The 21,535-nt window shown below is 37.5% G+C and overlaps 1 protein-coding gene across 3 annotated transcripts; it reads left to right on the top strand.

The window, feature by feature from the left end:
* The first annotated feature begins 656 nt into the window (after positions 1 to 656).
* On the top strand, positions 657 to 21,095 carry fbxl21 (Putative F-box/LRR-repeat protein 21). Of its 3 annotated transcripts, none has more exons than XM_062970343.1 (7): positions 657 to 834; positions 1,922 to 1,995; positions 5,729 to 5,823; positions 14,186 to 14,644; positions 15,970 to 16,092; positions 17,266 to 17,437; positions 17,792 to 21,095. In XM_062970343.1, the coding sequence occupies exons 4-7, from the start codon at positions 14,273 to 14,275 to the stop codon at positions 18,433 to 18,435; spliced, it is 1,311 nt and encodes a 436-aa protein (XP_062826413.1). In that variant the 5' UTR covers positions 657 to 834; positions 1,922 to 1,995; positions 5,729 to 5,823; positions 14,186 to 14,272; the 3' UTR covers positions 18,436 to 21,095. The 3 variants fall into 3 exon arrangements, with proteins under 3 accessions (XP_062826413.1, XP_062826412.1, XP_008113733.1); XM_062970342.1 differs by having other exon boundaries at positions 5,724 to 5,823; XM_008115526.3 differs by lacking the exon at positions 5,729 to 5,823.
* Positions 21,096 to 21,535: the final 440 nt, after the last annotated feature.

Genomic DNA, 21,535 nt, shown 5'->3' with positions numbered 1-21,535 from the left:
GAGGTTTATATATCTGTGTAAGGTCCAGGGTGGGAGAAAGAACTATCGCCTGTTGGAGGCAAGTGTGAATGTTGCAACTGATCACCTTGAATGGTCTTGCAGATTCAAAGCCTGGCTGCTTCTGTCTGGGAGAATCCTTTGTTGGGAGATGTTGGCTGGCCCTGATTGATTCATGTCTCGAATGCCTCTGTTTTATATATTTGTGGAAAGTCCAGGTTGGGAGAAAGAACTCTTGATCTCCGTCGAGTTAAAAGGGGTAGGCATACATAAATGTAATAGTAATTGCTACAATAATTATAATAACGTGAGAACACACCTTAATCTAGTATCCTTACACTGCTTCAAAAGCTTTTGCTCTCCAGTCAAAGTGGGGTATCCCCACCCTCGTTAATTTCCGAATGGTCCCACAGAACCTTTCCTACCATTTTAGGAGCCCACAAGAACCCCTTAGACAGACACAAAATGGTGGCCGAGGTCACAAGACTTCTTGTGTTTTCTCTCTCTCGGCCCCGCCCATCTTGCACATGCGCAGTTTTCTTCCCTCGTTCCGACTCCGCGAGAAGCTGACAATGGCACAGCCTGGTGGCGCGGAAGTGAGCGACCCAAGACGAAAGTACGCATGCGTCGGTATCTGGGTCAACTGGCGGGTGGACTTGCAACAGAGCATGCGCGGAGGAGAGTGGCGTCGGTTGGTCTGCCGGGTGACTCCTCCCCTCTCCCTTCCGCCGCCGCGGAAGTGACTGGGCTTGTTTGCTTTCCGAGTGGCGTCGGTTGCTTTTGGAGGCCTTTCTTTCTGCGCGGAGCCGATAACAGAGAGTTCGGAACCCAAGTGAGGTGAGTGAGGAGTCCGCTGGCAGTCGGCCTCGGGGCCCAAGCGGGCGAGGGAGAGGTCGGGGCCTGCGCCGCGGGCTTCCTCAGCAAGGCCCGGGGAGAGACTGACAATTGCATGGCGTTCTTTGCGGGAGGGTGGGGACTCCTGCCTTCTTCCTCTGGGCCATTTGAGGGACGTCCGTTCAAGCGAATATCTCCCACAATGCCTACCTAGAGAGTGCAGGTACACATTAGAGCTAATGCACTTTGACATTACTTTAACTTCCATGGCAGAGAATACTGTGGAATCTTGGTACTTAAGAGTTTTCTCTGGCCAAGAGTTCTGGTGCCTCACCAAATTAAAAATTCCAGCATTCCGTAGCGCTGAGCCATGGCAAGTAAACTGGTGCCAAACTGCAGCATTTCTGCACCCTAAGAGCCAATTCCCAGTGCCCCAAATACAGCAGGCACCCATAGACCAGATATGGGCAAGCTTGGGCCCTCCAGGTGTTTTGGACTTCAACTTCGGCAATTTCTAACAGCCTCAGGCCCTTTCCTTTTCCCCCTCAGCCGCATAAGCCTTTCCATAGTCCCTTGAGCTTTAGGAATGCATCTTTTGTACTAGTTGAAATTTTACATTTTTTCTCTTTAATAACTCACCCACTGGACAACCATGTTGCGTGTTTGCAAGCAAGGAGGACCATTTTAGGAAAACTGGCAGTCTTAAATGTCAAAACTCTTGCCTTGACTTTAGGTTAAAATAAAGGAGGTGAAGCAGTAGCCTCCTAAACCATGCAACATTGCCACTAATTAGTCTTTAGCCCCTAATTCACTCTGATCTGGCAATCTGCTTCTGACGCAAAAGGGTGTGCTGTGCGTTCATGGAGGCTTCCAGGGATTGTTTATAAACAGTGCTAACACTGCTGTAAGGAAAGGGGGTGGGATTAGCTATCGACAAAGCTTTCATTTGTTCACAAGATACTATTACAGTATTTCTCCAGCTGGTTGCATGATGATAATGTGCACTACTTGGGAGAATATGAATTTTCTTATTTTGAAGAGAAGCCTGAAGTATTGATTTTTACTCTTCTGATGGTCCTTTTATTCACAGATTTTGGAAAGGAGTCAAGGAAGGAGTCTTCATTGTAAATCACGTTATTCACGCTAGACGGAAGTAATCACTAGGTAACTTTTCTATTTCGAATTAAATGCTGCATCGGATTAAATACTAGAATATTGTGTTGCATGTTATTTCTAACAATGCATTTTTGGTGTGGGGAATACAACCTAAAAGGCTAATGTTCCATTGAAACATACTTTAATTTAAATGAGATATAAAACATTCTTAAGCTATTTTGTTTGTTCAGTTTCATTGTAGGAGGTTTCAATACTAAAGATAGGGAAGATGGCTAAGATTCTGGAACTGGGCTGGGAAAAGTAGACTAAAGTGTTTGTACACTTTGTTCTAGCCCCCTAAAACTGCTACACAGAATTTCAGAGGAGCCTCCTGAATAGTATTGATAGTGAAGCTCCAAGGATGGTAGAGTTTGCTCAAATTAAGGAGGGTCACCTTACTGCAAGCAAAGCTCTGCTGTTCATATTGGCTATAGACCCATCTCAATAAAGGAATTGTTACCTCTGCTCCATTCACCCCCTCCAGTCCCTAATTCTTTTTAGAAATACCTATTGTCTGTGTCCGGTTTATTTCTTAATCTTTAAAGCAGTTAACATATTTCTGTCCCTTCTATATTAGGACCAAATTAAGATGAAGTTTATTCTAATAAACATCGATACCAATCTTAAATTTCATTTAAATAGTTGCTATTTATCCAGGACAACCAATTGAGCATTATTGGGAAGTTATTATACATTCACCTACAGTTGAGTAGATTTGTCTGTTGCAAACCGGACACAAACAGTATTTGAGAGGCTGTTCACAAGTTAAACTGTGAAACTATGAATCCTGGTTTTTCGTAGATATTTTTCCATACAATAGAAATATATGTAGCTCAGTAAAAATGATGAGCCTCTGGTGGCACAATGGGTTAAACCGCACAGCTGCTGAACTTGCTGACCAAAAGGTTGGCGGTTCAAATCCAGGGAGCGGGATGAGCTCCCTCTGTTAGCCCCAGCTTCTGCCAACGTAGTAGTTCGGAAACATGCAAATGTGAGTCGATCAATAGGTACCACTCTGACGGGAAGGTAATGGCGCTCCATGCAGTCATGCTGGCCACATGACCTAGGAGGTGTCTACGGACACAACGCTGGCTCTTTGGCTTAGAAATGGAGATGAGCACCAACCCCCAGTGTTAGACACAATTAGATTTAATATCAGGGGGAAACCTTTACCTTTTATCAAAAGTAATCACTAGATCCTTCCATTAAGATAACTAGAAGTTGTGCCTAGTTTGAAATTACTTTATTATTATTATCTTGAGACAACACTCATACAGCAATATAATATTGTTGCAGTTATACATCATTCTTGTCTCTGCTAACTGCTGTAGACAGACACCAAGTTGGTTTGCCTTACAAATTACATTCATAGTTGACTGTGTTAATGAGAACTCTCAAAATAGCCATGAACTGGTTCAACTAGTCAACAGTTTGCACATGTCATGGTTGCTCACTATGTATATGGGTTTATATTGCAGTAATTCTTCTTATAGCCAGTTTAAAATATCATTGGCTGGACCTGAGTGAGGAAACTGGTCCTTTGAATCTGGAAAATTTTCTTCTTTATTGAGCAGTAATTGTGGTAAGATTTCACCAAAGGTTTTAAAAAAGAAATTCAATGTAATAGTTTGCTTATTTGGACTACCTTGGCTGGCCATCTGGATAATTCTTACAGCAACAACCCTGCTTTTTCCATTTTCCCCCCTAAAACGACATTGACATAAATGTAAGATATAAGCCATAACCCAAGGGAACATGAATATTCTTTTTTTCCCCTGCAAGACCTAATTTGATAAATGCTTGTATTTTAAAAGTCTCATACTAATGGAAGTGGCAATATTTACTGATTACTTTTTCCTGTGGCATTTCCCTTAGTCCCCCCTCCCCCAACAAATCTGCCTTGGAATTGCCTCATGGGAAATAGTACTAGGAGTTGAATGAATTGTTGCTGCTGAATCCTTTCCCATGCCCATTCTTTCCGTGAACAGAAGTTATCTTTCCATTCATGGAGTGGGAAGTCTGGATCCAACCTTCAATATTTAGAAAGCTCACAAAATCTCTTTACTCCTTAATATCGTTATTCATCCCTTTATTTATATCCCACCTTTTCCCAAGACTGACATTCAGAAATATTTAGAAATTAAAACATACAATACCTGATATTCATTGAAAGCACCCTGAAGTGATTGTATACATTTTTATTTTTAAAAGGAGCTCTATATTTAAAATAAATCCAAAACACTTTAAATAATAGATAAAAATAGATATAAAACTATACTACAGTTAGATTAATATTTAAAATAACTTAAGCAGCAAAATTTAATACATTAAAGAAGTGAATGTATTTTCTTCTGAATCAAACTCCCTGTTATTCAGGACTTCATTCTCAATGAGAAAATTGTTGGGAGAGGAGGGCTATTGTGCATGCTCCTTAAAAAGATTCTGTTCAACATCTTTATTAACGACTTAGACGAAGGGTTAGAAGGCACGATCATCAAGTTTGCAGATGACACCAAACTCGGAGGGATAGCTAACACTCCAGAAGACAGGAGCAGAATTCAAAACGATCTTGACAGACTAGAGAGATGGGCCGAAACTAACAAAATGAAGTTCAACAGGGACAAATGCAAGATACTTCACTTCGGCAGAAAAAATGGAAATCAAAGATACAGAATGGGGGACGCCTGGCTTGACAGCAGTGTGTGCGAAAAAGATCTTGGAGTCCTCGTGGACAACAAGTTAAACATGAGCCTACAATGTGATGCGGCAGCTAAAAAAGCCAATGGGATTTTGGCCTGCATCAATAGGGGAATAACGTCTAGATCCAGGGAAGTCATGCTCCCCCTCTATTCTGCCTTGGTCAGACCACACCTGGAATACTGTGTCCAGTTTTGGGCACCGCAGATGAAGGGAGATGCTGACAAGCTGGAAAGCGTCCAGAGGAGGGCAACTAAAATGATTAAGGGTCTGGAGAACAAGCCCTATGAGGAGAGGCTTAAAGAGCTGGGCATGTTTAGCCTGCAGAAGAGAAGGCTGAGAGGAGACATGATAGCCATGTACAAATATGTGAGGGGAAGTCATAGGGAGGAGGGAGCAAGCTTATTTTCTGCTGCCCTGCAGACTAGGACACGGAACAATGGCTTCAAACTACAGGAAAGGAGATTCCACCTGAACATCAGGAAGAACTTCCTCACTGTGAGGGCTGTTCGGCAGTGGAACTCTCTCCCCCGGGCCGTGGTGGAGGCTCCTTCTTTGGAGGCTTTTAAGCAGAGGCTGGATGGCCATCTGTCGGGGGTGCTTTGAATGCGATTTCCTGCTTCTTAGCGGGGGGTTGGACTAGATGGCCCTTGAGGTCTCTTCCAACTCTACTATTCTATGATTCTATGATTCTAAGATTCCTATCACTTATGTTTTGGACTTAAGTATAAAACCAGTCTTTTGGCATTTTTCTATGACACTTTCTGCAAAAGATGATGAAGAATACATACACGCTTCCTTTTCTTGCTATAGCTCATCAGGCACCGAGGGCAAATGGCAAAGCAAGGTGTCAGTTTGTGTAAACAGTGAAGGTAAAAATTATTTCAATGCCTAAATTTAGAACTTTGCTTCTAATGGTGTTCTAAAGGGGCAGGCTTCAATGTGGTCCATAATGCTTGTATATTCTAGCAAGTTTCAAGCTCAACCCTGAAGTTCTGTTTTGGCAAACTAAATTAAAATATCTTTGCTATTTTACCTAGCCTAGAAGTGCAACCTGACAGATGTGTGTGATTGACTCATGGCCGCAGATAACCCAATTCATTCATCCAGTGTTAACTGTAACTTGGACACATTCTTTAGGTAAGAGAATGCTGATACAGAAATATATAGACTGAGTTGGGTTTAACATTATAAGACTAGGTTTAATGCATATTTGAATATCTTCCATAAGGATTTTTTGTTTGTACTTTGTTTTGTGCAAAAAATAAATCATATGGTTATAGTTCTGTTTTAAGTACAAAAGAATGATTGAACATCTTTACTCTTGAGAACTATTGATAATGGGGAAGTATTTTAATTCTTGAACTGTAGAAAACAGAAGGCTTTATAGTAAAACAATAGTGATAGATTGTGGATAGGCTGCTTGTGAATTCTCAGTCATCCTACATTATTCAAAGTTAGGTTCATAAAAGTGCTCATGGGGAAGATTCCTGATCACACATCATAATCCTATGCATTCCTATGTGGAAGCAAGACTCAATGTCTTTATTGTTGTATATAGTCTCTGATACTAACATTAGAACAGCTCTGCTGCAGGGGCCTGACCAAATATTTGGGAAGCCTACAACCAAGGTGTGAACCAATTTGTTTTGTACTTTAGTAGGGTCACACCCCATATTTATATGAATGTTTTCATCTTAGCAGTTTGTTTTGAATCCTTTATTTAAAACCTAGTACAATACTGCTCACAGTGGTAGTGTATAGATTGGTGCTAGTCTCTGAGATATTGACTGCCAGTCTGGTTTTTTCAGCAAAAAAGGAACACACAACACAGCAAATAGTTTCACTGGCACACTGAAAAAAATTGTCAGTTTCATTCAGCTAATTACCAAAGTCATTCCTAGTTTGAGACCTCTAATTGTGTGAAGTAAAGCCATTGTTACTTCTACCATTGTGAGAGCCATTCATCCATCTTTATCGATGTGCATAGAACTGAAGCATTCCACGACTAACTCAAAGTTGTTCTAGCATTTTCATTTTTCTGCTTGTTGAAAATTTGTAGTATTATTGGACATTTGAGTTCATTCGAGAATTGCTACTTGACAGTGGATTTTTTTTGGGGGGGGGGGGCGGACTCATTCGAGTTCTGATTATTTATTTGACTTCTCCTTTGCCTAGTTCTAATACATGTATGTGAGTGATCAGTTGTGTTTGGAAATAGTACTAGACTGGTAAATGTGAATGAGCCTAGGTGATGTTGAACTTGTATGCTCTCCTGCAGGTACTGTAGGTTCATGAAGTAACAAAGCTTTTGCTTTTTTTAAAGCCATACTACAGTTTAATGTTGTAAAAGGTCATTAATTTTAGCTAGTGTTTCATGGCAAGAATCACAGGGTTGTTGTGTGTTTTCTGGGCTGTATGACCATGTTCCAGAAATATTCTCTCCTGACGTTTTGCCCACATCTATGACAGGTATAGATGTGGGCGAAATGTCAGGAGAGAGTATTTCTGGAACATGGCCATACAGCCCGGAAAACACACAACAACCCTGTTTTAGCTAGGCTTTATTGCATAAACCAATGTATGAAGTTGGCCTCTTTGAAAGCCAACTTGGCTTTCCTGGGATGTGAACATAGTGCTAAACTGCTGCTAATTTAAAAAGAAGAAGAAAAAATCTATTCTCTTTGCAGTCACATGGGAGACACCAGTCTAAGGCTTGTTCATATAAAGTTGGGCTAAATTCTGTGTTACATTTGTAACAGGCCTGCTCTCCCTTTTCCCAAGGAAAAAGAGATGTGCACATTGCAGATATATAGCTGCATTGAATTTACATAATTTGAGAAACATAACAAAAACAATACACTGGTTTTGACCAGGAATGACATGAAATGTGGCCAGACATTTGCTGTAGGGCGTTCACACGATCAAGAGTAAACAAATGGTAAATTGTTTCAATACAATGGGTTGTTTATTGAGTCTCATATGAAACACATCGCATAGAAGAATGCTTGGCTGACAGTTTGTCAAATGACACTACAATAAATTAACTATTAGGCACTACTTTACTTTCTATAAACCTTAACATAGCAAGTCATTTGAAGACCAAGAGACTGAATCAGATTTTCAAATCTGCAAAAGTCCATTTGTTTGGAATATTTTTGAATTATTTCAGATGATTTAAGAGATGATTGCAAATGAATTGTCTTTGTAACCACAAGTTATCACTCTGTTCATATTTACACGATTCTTCACAGATTAAGGTTAGGTAAAGAGATGTCTGGCTAGAAGAAGTTTATAATCTATAAGTACTATAAGTAAAAAGTGCTCATTTATAGCAAATAAAATCACATTTCTATAAACCACTTTGTCAAATACCTTTTCATTGTGCAAATTTATCCCAGTATATGTTGCACAGTCGATTCTCCATATCCACCAATTCTGAATCCATGGATTTAATCAATGTTTGAAAATACCCCCCCCCCCTCTCAAAATAAGTTTTCCCCAAACCCTAGGCTTTATTTAGCCATTTCAAGGGACATCGTTTTACTTTGCCATAGTTTATAATGGAACTTGAGCATCCATGGATTTTGGTGTTCCTGGAGCCAAATCCTCACAGATACTGAGGATCCACTATATACAGTAGTATTCATATTGTAAGTGTTACCAAGGTGTACAGTTCATGGTTATTATAAAAAAAAATTCTGAGAGATATCACTGAATATAGACAGTTTGCAACCTAATATTATGTAACTGCAAGATACAGTCTTCTGTATTGTGTGCCTAGTTCCATTATAGCTTTCAGTTGTTGATCTGCATTCTGACTGCTAACTAATAATAAATAACTGCATGATATGGTGTAGTGTACTGTGTGTATTTCATAATACAGTTGTCTATCCACATTTGTGGTTTCGATTATTCACATATTTGCCTAACAATGTTCCCTCTGGGTCCTTCAGTATGACTCTGTGGTCAACACCATCTAGTTATGCTGGAAACCTAGAGATTTCTAGAGAGAATGGCTCTCTAGGAATCTCTGGATCTTGCATTGTGATTCTGTAATAGGTTTCCAGTGGTAGTTGCCCATGGAGTCATCCTGCAAGACCTAAAAATTCCTAGAAAAGTGTTCTCTTAGGTAAAAAAAAAATAATGTTCTTTATTTGCGGTTTTTCACTTTTATGGGGCTCTTATGCAACTCCAGTGAATGTGGAGGGCTGACTGTCATTTTCCCCTTTCTAGGCCACTTGCAGTTATTTGGTAATATTTTATAACTTCAACTGCTCCAGATGTTTTCACTTCCAAACTACTGGCGTGATTTCTTTACACCAAACTTAGTTCCATACATAACTCAGTCACTCATATGGGTTCCTAGACTTGGCAGGTGGTATTTTCTTTGGTAAATGACTTCATAGCTCAATCATTCATCTGAGACTCCACCCTGCTTTCAAGTTAAGGTATCCTTTCACACAGACAAGATGATTCAGCAGTGGGATGGCTGGTCAGACAGCAGAAGGCTGCTTGTGTTAGACAGGAACTTCCACATTCTCTGGAGATATTGTTCATGTGCACCTCTAATGGAAGGCTACTTGGCTTGTACTACTGGGAGTTAGGCAGTAGGTGACTTAACATGTTTGAATCTATTTAGAAAAAAGTTGGCTTAATTCTGTGTATTCCAGCAATTTTGCCAAATAGTTCCAGCTATGTACTTCTCATATGTTGTGGGAGGCCATGTGTAAAAATGTAGGTGTATGTTTTAGACAAATTATGCTGCTGTTATAACCACTAATGTGCTCAGAACTGGCCAAAGCACATAAGTGACATGGGCCCATTCTAAAGGACTTCATGATAAGGATCAGCAACTAAAGAGTCTTCGAGCAAATGCCAACTCATAGGTGAAAGTGGCATGTTGGGGAACAGGAATGCTAGCCAGCAACTTCTAGGGTATGACAAAACATTTAGTCTTTAATGCAAGTGCTCCTCCAGGGAAGTAAATAGTTAACCAGGGTGAACAATTTCAATTCAAGACTTTAATTAAAATAGTTTTGGAATTGCTGAAACAGTATTAATGTTCCAGCTTCCCAGTACTTACGTGCCTGTATTTAGAAAATCCTTAACACTAGTAGTGAGCAATACATAAAAATATTATAATTCTACAAGGATGCATCTACATAGTAGAATTAATGTATTTTGAAATCTCTTTAACGGCAAAGTCACAAAACAAAGGAATCATAGGAACTGTACTTTTACAAGGACTTTAGCCTTCTCTGCCAAAGAGTGCTGACACTTCACCGGACTACCAATCCCAGGATTCCATGACATTGAGCCATGTAGTATCTAGTTACATTATTCTACTTTGTAGGTGCACCCTAAGAGTGTACAGCACTACAGAGATAGGCAATTGGACCCTGTGTTCAATTTTCTGGTCAGTATCTAATTGTCTAATCTATATTAATTAACATTTGATCAATATTAATATCTGATGATGTAGGAGCCATTCATACAAAGGGATAAAATAAAGGGTTACAATCTTAAAGGGTTAAAAAGAGGGTGCAAGGGGTGGGAGGAGGTGATAGCTCTCCATGTTTGCTTTCAGAACTAGAGAAGAAAAGTTTGAAGAAGGCTCTCTTTGGATTGTCACATAAGGACAGCTAAGGTGAAGGCAGTGGGTCTCTTGCATTCCACTCCTGTATTGTAAACATTTTTATGAATATTGACTAGGGCTTTAGTGAAGGCTCAATATGCATTTTAAGCAAAATTACAGGAAATTGTATAATTTAATGTAACCCCTCCCCACCAAAAAAAACACCCACGTTTTAGAAACATGCTACAATATCTTGCAGCATTATAGTTTTTTGTCCTGTTAGAGGTATGCATTGTTTATTTGTTTGTTTTACTACTTTAATTCAGGGTGGAGGTCATAGTCTGCTTTGATTTTCATGAATATTTTTAATATAAATGACGCTACAATAATATATGAATATATTGGCTAAGTGATTCTTTAACCTGTTTGTCAGTAGGGATTTCTGATCAAGGAAAACATTTCAATTATACGTAGATTATTCTTACTGTTGTGCTCATGGCAGTGTATGTATATAAATATATATATATATATAGTCATATCAGACAAAATCTTAAATATAACATAATATTTACTTTAAAGTGAATTTAGCTCTTGCTGGAATAACGCCCCGGCAACTAAAGTCTTCTCACTACATAACACTTATAGCAGTGATGGTAGTAACAGGGAAATTTCTTCAGAAATCTATTTTTTTTAGTCCCCTGAGATTCCTCTCCACTGAAGGTAGCTTTAGGCTCTTATCCAACTTTCCTCTAAAAAAAACCCAGAGATCTTAGTGAGGGGAAAACTGTTCATTTGTACTTTTAGCCTTTTCTTCAGTTCAAAACTGATCTAGCTATAGTGGTCCAATTCTTCACCAGGATTATAGAATTTCTTTATCTAGTGCTGAAATGTTCTGTTTTGAGTTCAAAGTTAAGTTATCTAAGTTTAATCATTTCATTCACCCAAAAAATATTGATCAGTCACTCTTAACTGCCAAGTAATGTTTACATGATCTTGATCTCGTGTAGAAGAATGCAGTTTGCATTAAGTGCTATGTGCACTTAATAAGGGTTTTCATAATTATTGAAAGGATTTAAACTTTCTTGAAGCACTGCAAACATGACCTTTTATCTAAGGATCAAAATTGCAACCACACAAAAATGTAGATCTGTTAAGGACATCAGGTTTTTATATAGGATAGGACTATTCTAATTTTTTACCCCAATGTTATTACTTAGGGTTATTGTAGTTTTGGGATATCTCTGATCTTTTATCATCTTTTTCTTCTGCTCACAATGTTAGGTAAAATTAAGAATGAGAAGCAATCGGTGTTTCCATTTTTTTTTAATTCTGGGAAAGATTCATAACACAGTAGACACCGTTATGATGAGCCCCACATTTGTAGCACCAAGTGTCAAGTGTCGACTACATAGGATCACTTTCAGTAGTTCAAGCAATTTGTCTACATGTGAAAAATATTTGAATAATGGCAGAATTTAGTGAGTTATTTGAAAACCACTTCCTTGCTCCCTTAGTCCTGATAATTTCTTACTGTAGGGAATAACAGGAATGACAAAGGTGTGATTTGTTTTGCAAATTTTGCCAGTCTTTTTTGTTTTAAATATATGCTTACAGACTGAATGCCAGATTTGAATACGTAATCACATGTACACTTACTTAGGGTGCTGGTGAGGGGTTGGAGGTGGGAGGGCTGTCCATGAAAGACAGTCTCTTCTGTGTGAGATTTCATTGTTTGTGCCTTGTTATATAACCTCAAGCTAGAAAATGAATAGATTGCTTCTATAGAATTGCATTGTGGATTTATTCCCTATAAATGTTTACAGAATTCAAATATAAAAACCTAAAATGCCTTAACTTTTCCATTTTAATGTTAAAATGTTAATTTTAATATATATACATTTATTAAGATTTATAATGCTAAAATCCTTAATATCTTATTCATAGGGTTTGAATTTCAACTTAAGCTCCAGTCAGCTTGTACATTGATATGTAATCTGAAATTGTAGTGTGATGAGACCACTGTGAAATGAAATAATATCAGTAATGATATAAATTTTAGTTTTTTGTATTTTCATATGGTCAAAAATTTGTTTTATTGGGGTAAGTGAACAATTTTGATACTTATTTCTGTGGTTGAAGCAAATGGGTTTGATCTGGACTAATCTAGTTCACATTTAAAGAAGTTAGATTTATTTTAGTTACTCATAGGTTTCCACACTGGTGTCAGTTTGTATGTATACTGTCTTTCATTCTTATGCATGTGTGCTGCTTGCCATCTAAGTTTCGTGTTTGAAAGATAAGGATAGCTTTTAATTGGTTAAAATACTTTTATCAAAACTTCCCCCGGAGTCAGAACATGCAGCTAAATAATTTAATGCATGAACATTCATCTGCTAGGTTTTGTTTTGGTACTGTGTCTCCTCTCTGCAAAGGGAAAGTAAAATGCAAGTCCTTGAATAAATAAACTTGCTTTATATAGTGCTTCTAAGGATGACTGTCCGTGGACCATCAGCTGCCAACCCGCTACAAGTTTCTAAGAAAGAAATAACTCTAGCTAGTAGCTCTAGCTATAGTACCAGTTGCTGGTACCCTGTTTCCCCTAAAATAAGACATCCCCAGAAAATAAGACCTAGTAGAAGTTTTGCTGAATTGCTAAATATAAGGCCTTCCCCGAAAGTAAGACCTAGCAAAGGTTTTGTTTGGGATCGGTAAATGTATATACCATAGAGTGATGTACATGGAAATAGTGGTAGTAACAAGAAATTCTTGATAGGATTCACAGTTTGTCTGGTTATGCTGGTTTGTGATTACAACTACTGTACAGTATATAATAAATGTTCATTTTTTGGTTCAACAATAAATGTGAATTCTTTTTCATGGAAAAATAAGACATCTCCTGAAAATAAGACCTAGAGCATCTTTGGGAGCAAAAATTAATATAAGACACTGTCTTATTTTCGGGGAAACACGGTACGTTAAAAAAGTCCCCCAAACCACATAATCCAAGAAGCGTTGCTATAGAGCACAGTGTTGGCTTTTATTGTTGGCTGCTCTTCCACTTGGTCTCTGTATATGAATCTTTGTATTACTAATACTTAAGAATCTTCTGTAGGAAATTCTAGAGTTGAAAGTTGGGTTGTTGTGCATATAGCACATGTAATATACCACTAGAGCTAGAAGCCAGGGAAGGGGAACCTCTGGTCAGTCGTTGAAGCTTTGGAAGAAAGCCATTCTTCAAATCTCACCTGAATCTCTCATATTTAGAGATTCCCACACATACTGTATTTTTTCCCAATTGAGAAGGTTGGAAACAAGAATATTGTTCTATCTGTGTATCTTGCTATAAACCACCCTGCTCTTGTGGCTTGCATGAAATTTAATACAGCAACAAATAAAATATTTAAAAAGTAGCTTTTTAATCTCTTCTTGTTCTGTAAAGATATGACCATTCAGTCTGCAACGGCAGTGTCTAAGTATTTCTTTTAATCTCCCTATGCCATAATCAGGGAAATGCATGAAGAGCAATACATTAATTTAAGCACTTTTATATTTGAAGGCTTTCAGATTTCGCCCATTAAGCAGATACCTTTAATGTGTTGTCGAAGGCTTTCATGGCCGGGATCACAGGGTTGTTGTATGTCTTTCGGGCTGTGTGGCCATGTTCCAGAAGTATTCTCTCCTTTAAGTTTTTCAATTTGGTTGTATATACAGTTTTTCCATGTTATGATCATTGGCCAAATATGAAGTTGACTTTTTTGTAAAAAATAAAATAAAAATTAGTTCATAAAATTTATTACTCTGTAGACTGTGATTCCGATTTTTAAAAACAATAATTTTGCTTACAGAGAAAAAGCATTTTCTTTAGCTTTTATATAAACCTTGGAATTCTAACAGTGTTATTCTGACCCTCTATACTTTTCTTAGAGATCTACTGTACTTGAAAACTTACAGAAAGCTTTGTAGCTTGTGTACATCCCAACAATATTGTACTTGAATCATTTTATTCTCAAAATGAAGAGGATCAAGCAGACTGTTAAAGCTGAAGATTCAGTCTATCAAACACTACAGAGAACGAAAAAGCAGAAAACAGGTTTCTATAGTTCGGTGTATAATATATCAGATCCTTACTACTTGAAGGACTGGGGAAACCTGCCACACCATGTCGTCTTGCACATCTTTCAGTGTCTGCCTCTTGTTGATCGTGCACGTGCATCTTCGGTTTGTCGGAGATGGAATGAAGTTTTTCATATCCCTGATCTTTGGAGAAAGTTTGAATTTGAACTTAATCAGCCTGCTACTTCCTACTTAAAGTCTACTCACCCAGATCTCATCCAGCAGATTATTAAGAGACATGCTGATCATTTGCAGTATGTCAGTTTCAAGGTAAACGAGCCTAAAAATGTTTCATGTAAAGAAGTGAAAGTTGCTATAAATTGCAGGTGTCTTTAATAGTTATTAATATTATATGGTATTTTGTGTAAGTTGCATTTCAGAATATGCCTTTGTATATCAAATAAAATACACCACTTTTAAACAAGTGATACACTGGCAGTAATTTTTACTGATTTTTTTATTTTTTAAGAATGAGAATCACTAATGGAAATAGCATAGCAACTATAGTTTTGAATGATATGCATTCCCAGAACATACATTTTAAGTGTGTTTTATTCAGAATCCTTTTTTTGAGAAATGATAGAATTGGACAGGTTGGCCTTTTCCAATACATATTTTGGCCCAAACTGTTACGTCAACTGAAGAAGATAACTTGAATCAGCAGGTAAGTTAACACTTACATAAACTGTTGATTCAGTGGATCAATTGTAGTTGGGGTCAACAAATGGATCCAGGCGTTTATTTTTATTTATACAGGTTAAGCATTCCTTATCCAGAATTCCAAAATCATCCACCTGTGTGGCCTTCTGTTTCAATATAGACAAATGTTTCAATCACAAATTATTAAAAATATTGTGTATAAATTATCTTCAGGCTATGTGTAAATTAATTTCATGTTTACACTTGGGTCCCATATCCAAAATATCTCAAAGGTAGTCAAAAATCTGGGGAAAAAAACAGATTCAAAATCCTTGAGCCCAAAAGTATTTTAAATTTCACATACTCTGTTTTTCAGGTACAAGCACTAAAATTTAGAAGAGCTGGACTGAAATATCAGCCAGCCTCAATTTGTCAATTCAAGTTGTGAGGATAAAAGTGTCAACTAGTGTTCTTTGGGAAAGGGGTGGATTTCTCTTAGTAATTTCAGTATTCTTGGATATAGAGTTATGCAGATATTACCTGTTTATAGCTTTTTAAATAAATAAATAAACAAAGCTTTTTAAAGTAGCTTTGAAAACAACTCCCACTGTCCCATCTAATTTAGAATAAACACTGGTTATTTGCATTTCTTTTTAAAAATTCATGTTCATTGAGTCTCCTTTCATTTCATATCTAAACTCGTATTTGTTGATGGACCTTTTACTTCCCAGAAGTTCTGGTTGACATGTTTGGATTAAATGGGTGGTTAGACTTTAGCAACCCACCCCTCCCAAAAGTTACAAATGTTAACTATGTTAAACTTGGCCGCATACACTCACTAAGGATGAAAGTACTTATGAGTAAACATCTTGGCAATATATTGAACTTTGTCTTATTAGTGTTTCAGCTTGTTAAATCTGTCCACAATTTAATGAAATACTGTTTTTGTCCTCCAGGTTGACAGTAGTACTGAGTCAGCAGAAGCTGCATGTGACATCCTTTCTCAGCTGGTGAATTGTTCTATCAAGACACTTGGATTGATTTCCACAGCAAAGCCAAGTTTCATGAATGTTTCCAAGGTTAATATTTTGCATGATTCTTTAACTATGTAAACAAGATTTTGCACTTTTCCTACATATGCACATGAGGATTTCTAGTTTTATTTGAGGTGAGGTTGAATCTGGGAGGGGGCGATAAATGTTTACTGGGATTATATTATAAATAATATTAAATAAATAGATTATTAAATTAAATGTGCTGACATCATTAGTTATGACATTTATGTTATCTTAGGTAGCAGTAAGTAACTATCAAGATATTATTAGATTTCCATTTGTAGATGTGATCCTAAAATGTGATATTTATTTCTGAAAAAGATAACTGAGAAAGAAATCATTGGTTGATTTTGACCTTCCTTCCTAATTTCCTTTAAGGTTGTTGTGTTGGTGAGCTAATATGATTTATGGCAAATCATTGTTAGCAAGCATTGGTAAATTTGTAAGTTCCCTTTTCTCAATGTGCAGTTTAAGGTTGGAACTTTGTGGTGCCATTCCACTTATAAAGCAGAATCCGATCTAGATTCTGATCTCCATAACTCTCTGGACCTGCTTCCTTGTTGCTCCTGTTCCCTGTTATGATGGTGGAACAAAATCGTTACATTGCACCTATAATTTTAATAATGTTAATTGCTAGGCTGCTGCTTCTGTGAAGATATTGCTGTTGTTGTGTGCCTTTAAGTTGATTCTAACTTATGGTGAGCCTAAAGGAAGCCTATCATGAGGGTTTTCTTGGCAAGATGTGTTCAGAAGGTGTTTGAATATCCCTTATAATCCTCAAAACATACAATGTACAGAATAAATGGGAATTGGTAAGCTTTGTGAATTAAGCAGATTTTTGCAAATCCTGCAGAAAAATAAGGCTTGTTGGCTGCAGCAATATTTTAAGTAACTGAAGCACACAGGGAGTAATCAAAAGTGTTGCACCCCCCCCCCCTCCAGATTGATTACGTAATTAGTCAGCTTATATAGCAGTGTTCTTGCTGTAGCTATTCCCAAAACCATAGAGAGAGGTCACCCTCAGTGGTGAGATCCAACCTTAGACTTCCACCACCTGCTACCATGGAAACCTAAATAGTTGCTACTTCTCTGGATTCAGAGCCTTCACGGCCCCCACATAGGAAAAGCGACAAGAGATCTATATCATCTTTGATATAACCCTGAATGTAAAATCTTTTCTCTTTTTTTAAAAAATAGGCTCATTTTGTGTCGGCACTCACAGTAGTATTTGTCAACTCCAAGTCATTATCTTCCATCAAGATTGAAGATACGCCTGTAGATGATCCATCCTTGAAGGTCCTTGTTGCTAATAACAGCGATACATTAAAATTACTTAAAATGAGCAGCTGTCCTCATGTGTCGCCTGCTGGTAGGTAGTAAAACTGAGAAAACACTGTTTTCAGAATTATTTTTCTAATGCATCTTTATTCTAGATTGCCTAGATGACTAATTTCACTGTAATCTCGTTATCTAACAGTATAATTATATAGATATATAAAGATGCAATTCTTAATATTGCATAGGATAGTGACATGATGATATAAGTTCTTCATGTTCTATGCACCACATAGTATCAGCATAGAGTCACATTCCAGAACCTTCTAGCTAACAGCTTTTAGTGCCCTAGAATTGGAAATATTTTTTTATTGTGGAAGAAACAATGTAAATAGATTTTATTTCATTTATTTATACCATACTGATTTTTACTTTCTGTCATTTGTAGGAATTCTTTGTGTTGCGGATCAATGTCATGGCCTTAGAGAGCTTGCTCTTAATTACTATCTGCTAAGCGATGAATTGTTGCTTGCACTTTCAAGTGAAAAGCATGCTAATCTGGAGCATCTCCGTATAGATGTTGTCAGTGAGAATCCTGGACAGATTGAATTTCACACCATCAAAAAACAAAGCTGGGATGCACTCATTAAGCACTCCCCTAAAGTCAATATTGTTATGTATTTCTTCCTATATGAGGAAGAATTCGATGCTTTTTTCAGGGAGGAAACACCTGTGACTCATCTGTACTTTGGCCGTGCAGTAAGCAAATCAATGCTTGGGCGTATTGGAATGAACTGTCCAAGACTGATTGAATTGGTTGTCTGCGCCAATGGACTACAGCCATTGGATGATGAACTCATTCGCATTGCTGAACGCTGTAAGAATTTAACTGCCATGGGACTTGGTGAATGTGAAGTCACATGTCGAGGCTTCATTGAGTTTGTAAAGATGTGCGGTGGCAGGCTCGCCCAACTATCCATTATGGAAGAAGTACTTATTCCAGATAATGACTACAATCTGGACCAAATTCATTCAGAAGTTTCCAAACACCTTGGAAGACTGTGGTTCCCTGATATGATGCCAACGTGGTAAACTATCCATAGGACAAATGGCTTTAGTTTTCAGAACTTGCTGTACAGAGTGTGGCTTTCTATGCAAATAAGGAATCGTAAATATAAAACAATGCTGTATTGTTTATCTCCTTAATTCATTGCATAGTGGTAGTGTTATGCCACTTTAAAATGGAATATAGTGTATACTGAATACAAATTGAAAGTGTGTTTATTAGGTATAATTGCTTAGTTTATTCTCCAGTTAATTGGAGGGTTTTTAACTGATTTATTTTTAATTGTAAAGCTCTCAGTTTAGTACAAAGTACTACAGTACTAGTATTTCTGATATGGCTAAACAGTTTGGCCTTTGGGGGTTTCTGGAACTTCCATTTAAAGTGTTGTTTCTCCTGTTCTTTAATAAACAATGGTGATGTAAAAACCTGTAAAGAATAGTAGCTGCTTATATAGTGTGAAGCCTGATACTTATCTATCAGTACGGTGGCAAATCATAAATTTGTGCTGCAACTGAACAATGATGTAAACGCACTCTCTCTTACTCTGTATAAAGTTGAGTAATTGCTCTTACAATCTAATGTGATACGTGTATAGAAAACAGCAATCAATACAATCTTTACAGTTCATGTGCACTCTAGATACGAATGGTAGTGCAAGCACATTGCCACAGTAGTTACAGCCTGGTCAGTAAACTCAGCCCAGCTAAAACACCTCGTGAACGTTCTGGGTTTCTGTTTGAAGTGTGGTAGAATAGCATCTTTTTTGCATTTTGCCTGCCTGGTGTCAATGATCAGGTGATACCCTCTTCTATGGGCACTTCCTGTACAGAATGTTGTGAAAATAGCAGAATTGAGAAATGATGGGTACTTTTCTGTGTAAGGTTCATGCTCTTTATAAGGTGTTTTGCCACTGCAGGATAATGCCAGTGTTTCCAAATAGTCTGCTTAGATTTCACAAAACTATAGCAGCTTGTAGAAAGAATCTGTTTCCCCTCCTTGCTGAAATCAAAGTATTCATATACTGGTGAGATGACATCTCTTATTCCCATCATTTATGCTTAATAAGAAGTACTACCAGAAAGTCTGTTCTTTTTTGTATGTTTTACATTAATGTGCTCCCTGTCTTAATAGGAAAAGGGTATCTATTTCTGACAAAGCCTTTTCCTGTATCTTCTCTTAGAGCAGTATTTTTTTATTCATCAGACATGTCCTATCAGCTAGAACAGCGATTGGGTGCATTTCTTGTTTACTAGTTCGAAAGCAAGCCTGATTAAACTTGGTACAGTTTAATTTAAGTATACATAGGGCTGGTTACATGACCACAGTGAAATAGGCAGCTGAGATTCCAGTATGCTGCCTTAGAAATGTATAGCACTGAACATTTGCTCTGAATGTAATATTTTCATTTTTGACCCTTAGTTATGTTAAGCAAAATTCCCTTAAATCAGTTTGTACATTACCTATAACCATGCAAACCTTACAAGAAAAAAATGAGAAACTAAATACTAAATTATCAATTTAACCCTTCACTGAAAATGAGGAGATGGCAGCTAAGTCTTACTAAGTAGATCGGGACTTTATTGCGGTTTTATTTGCAACAAATGTATGCATTCTTACAATGCAATCCTGTTTATTCTTATGTAAATAATGTCTTCATTGTGACTTACTCCCTAGCAAGTGTCTTTAGTATTGCAGCCTTAAATAAATTTAACTTCAAATATTTTTTTAAAATCTGAACAAATTAGAGAAGACTACTCTTTGGGACAAGTAAACCCTTATCCTTTTTATAGAATTTGTGCAGTGGTAGTACCCTAAAGGCACCAGATCCCATTTGATCTTGGAATCTAAGCAGGGCCAACACTGGTGATTAGTACTTTGATAGGAGACTATCAATGAATACCAGGTGTGGCAGATTATATTTCAGAGGAAGGAACTGGCAAAAGCACTTCTGAATATTCCTTGCTTAAGAACCCTTTGAAGATCACGGGGGCCCCATAAATCAACAGGTCACTTGAAGGCACATATAGTAACCTAAATAATGGTTAGTATATGTTCCTTCAAATTAAATAAAAATTACCAAGTATTCATTGGTTAGGTGTATTTGGAAGAACAGAGACCTGCAAATTTGAATTTCAGTGAAATTAGACATGCATGAAGTCCAAGGGTTAGTCTAGACCAGGCTTGCACAACCCGTGTTTTGAACTTCAGCTTCCAGAATTCCTGACCATTGGATAAGCTGGCTAGGGCTTCTGGAAGTTGGAGTCTCAAACAGCTGGAGGGCCACAGATTGTGCTGGCCTGGTCTAGACTTTTCAGGAACATCTGTGCTCACAATGAATACATCTTGTCTCCTAAGAACCCTTAATCACACAGCAATTTAGCTATATATATATATATATATATATATATATTACAAGAATGAATGTAGCAACTTTAACTCGTACACAAAAACAAAGCCACAATCATTCTCTGGCAATTCTCCAGACTTCCTGCTGAAGCCATCTTTTTACAATGCTTTACATCATGGGTAGGTTTGAAAGATAATCCACCGTGTTCATGACAAAACTGAAGTAGAGCCGCAATTAATTTTAACTGCTCTCATGAGCAGAGGTACATTAAAGCATAATGTTGTAAGTTATATTGCAGAATTTTATGTACATGTATGAAAAATAAAAATATGGATATGAGACTGATGCATTTCAATTCATAATCCGGGCTTGTATACGAAGTTCTCTATTTTTCTGTGCCTGTTGACTACAGAAGCAGGGCAACCCTCCTCAAACTCTGGTTTTAGCTGCATTATATGCAAAAGAGGGCAATTGTGGGCTTGACTAATCTAACCTGGTTTCCTCTACTTAGCCCTTGATAATGAACACTATGCTGGCTTTCTTAAGAATGGGGTCTGTTCACCACAAAAATACAATTATAACATGATTTCACTTGAATTAGCATGGCTGCTTCCATAGATGTGTTGTTCAATCTAGTACAAGTTTCTGACTGAATTTCTAAATACCCTTCTAAACTCCCAGTCCCATAATTCTGTAGGATGTGGCCATGAGAATCCAAAAGTGAGATGTTAGTTTTAATTGTGTAGTGTGGAAGGGCTCATAGATAATAAAAAATGTTT

Source organism: Anolis carolinensis, chromosome 2, assembly GCF_035594765.1.
Source record: "Anolis carolinensis isolate JA03-04 chromosome 2, rAnoCar3.1.pri, whole genome shotgun sequence".
Lineage (NCBI taxonomy): Eukaryota > Metazoa > Chordata > Lepidosauria > Squamata > Dactyloidae > Anolis > Anolis carolinensis.
Note: the sequence above shows the minus strand (reverse complement) of the source record. Positions and strands in the feature narration are given on the sequence as shown.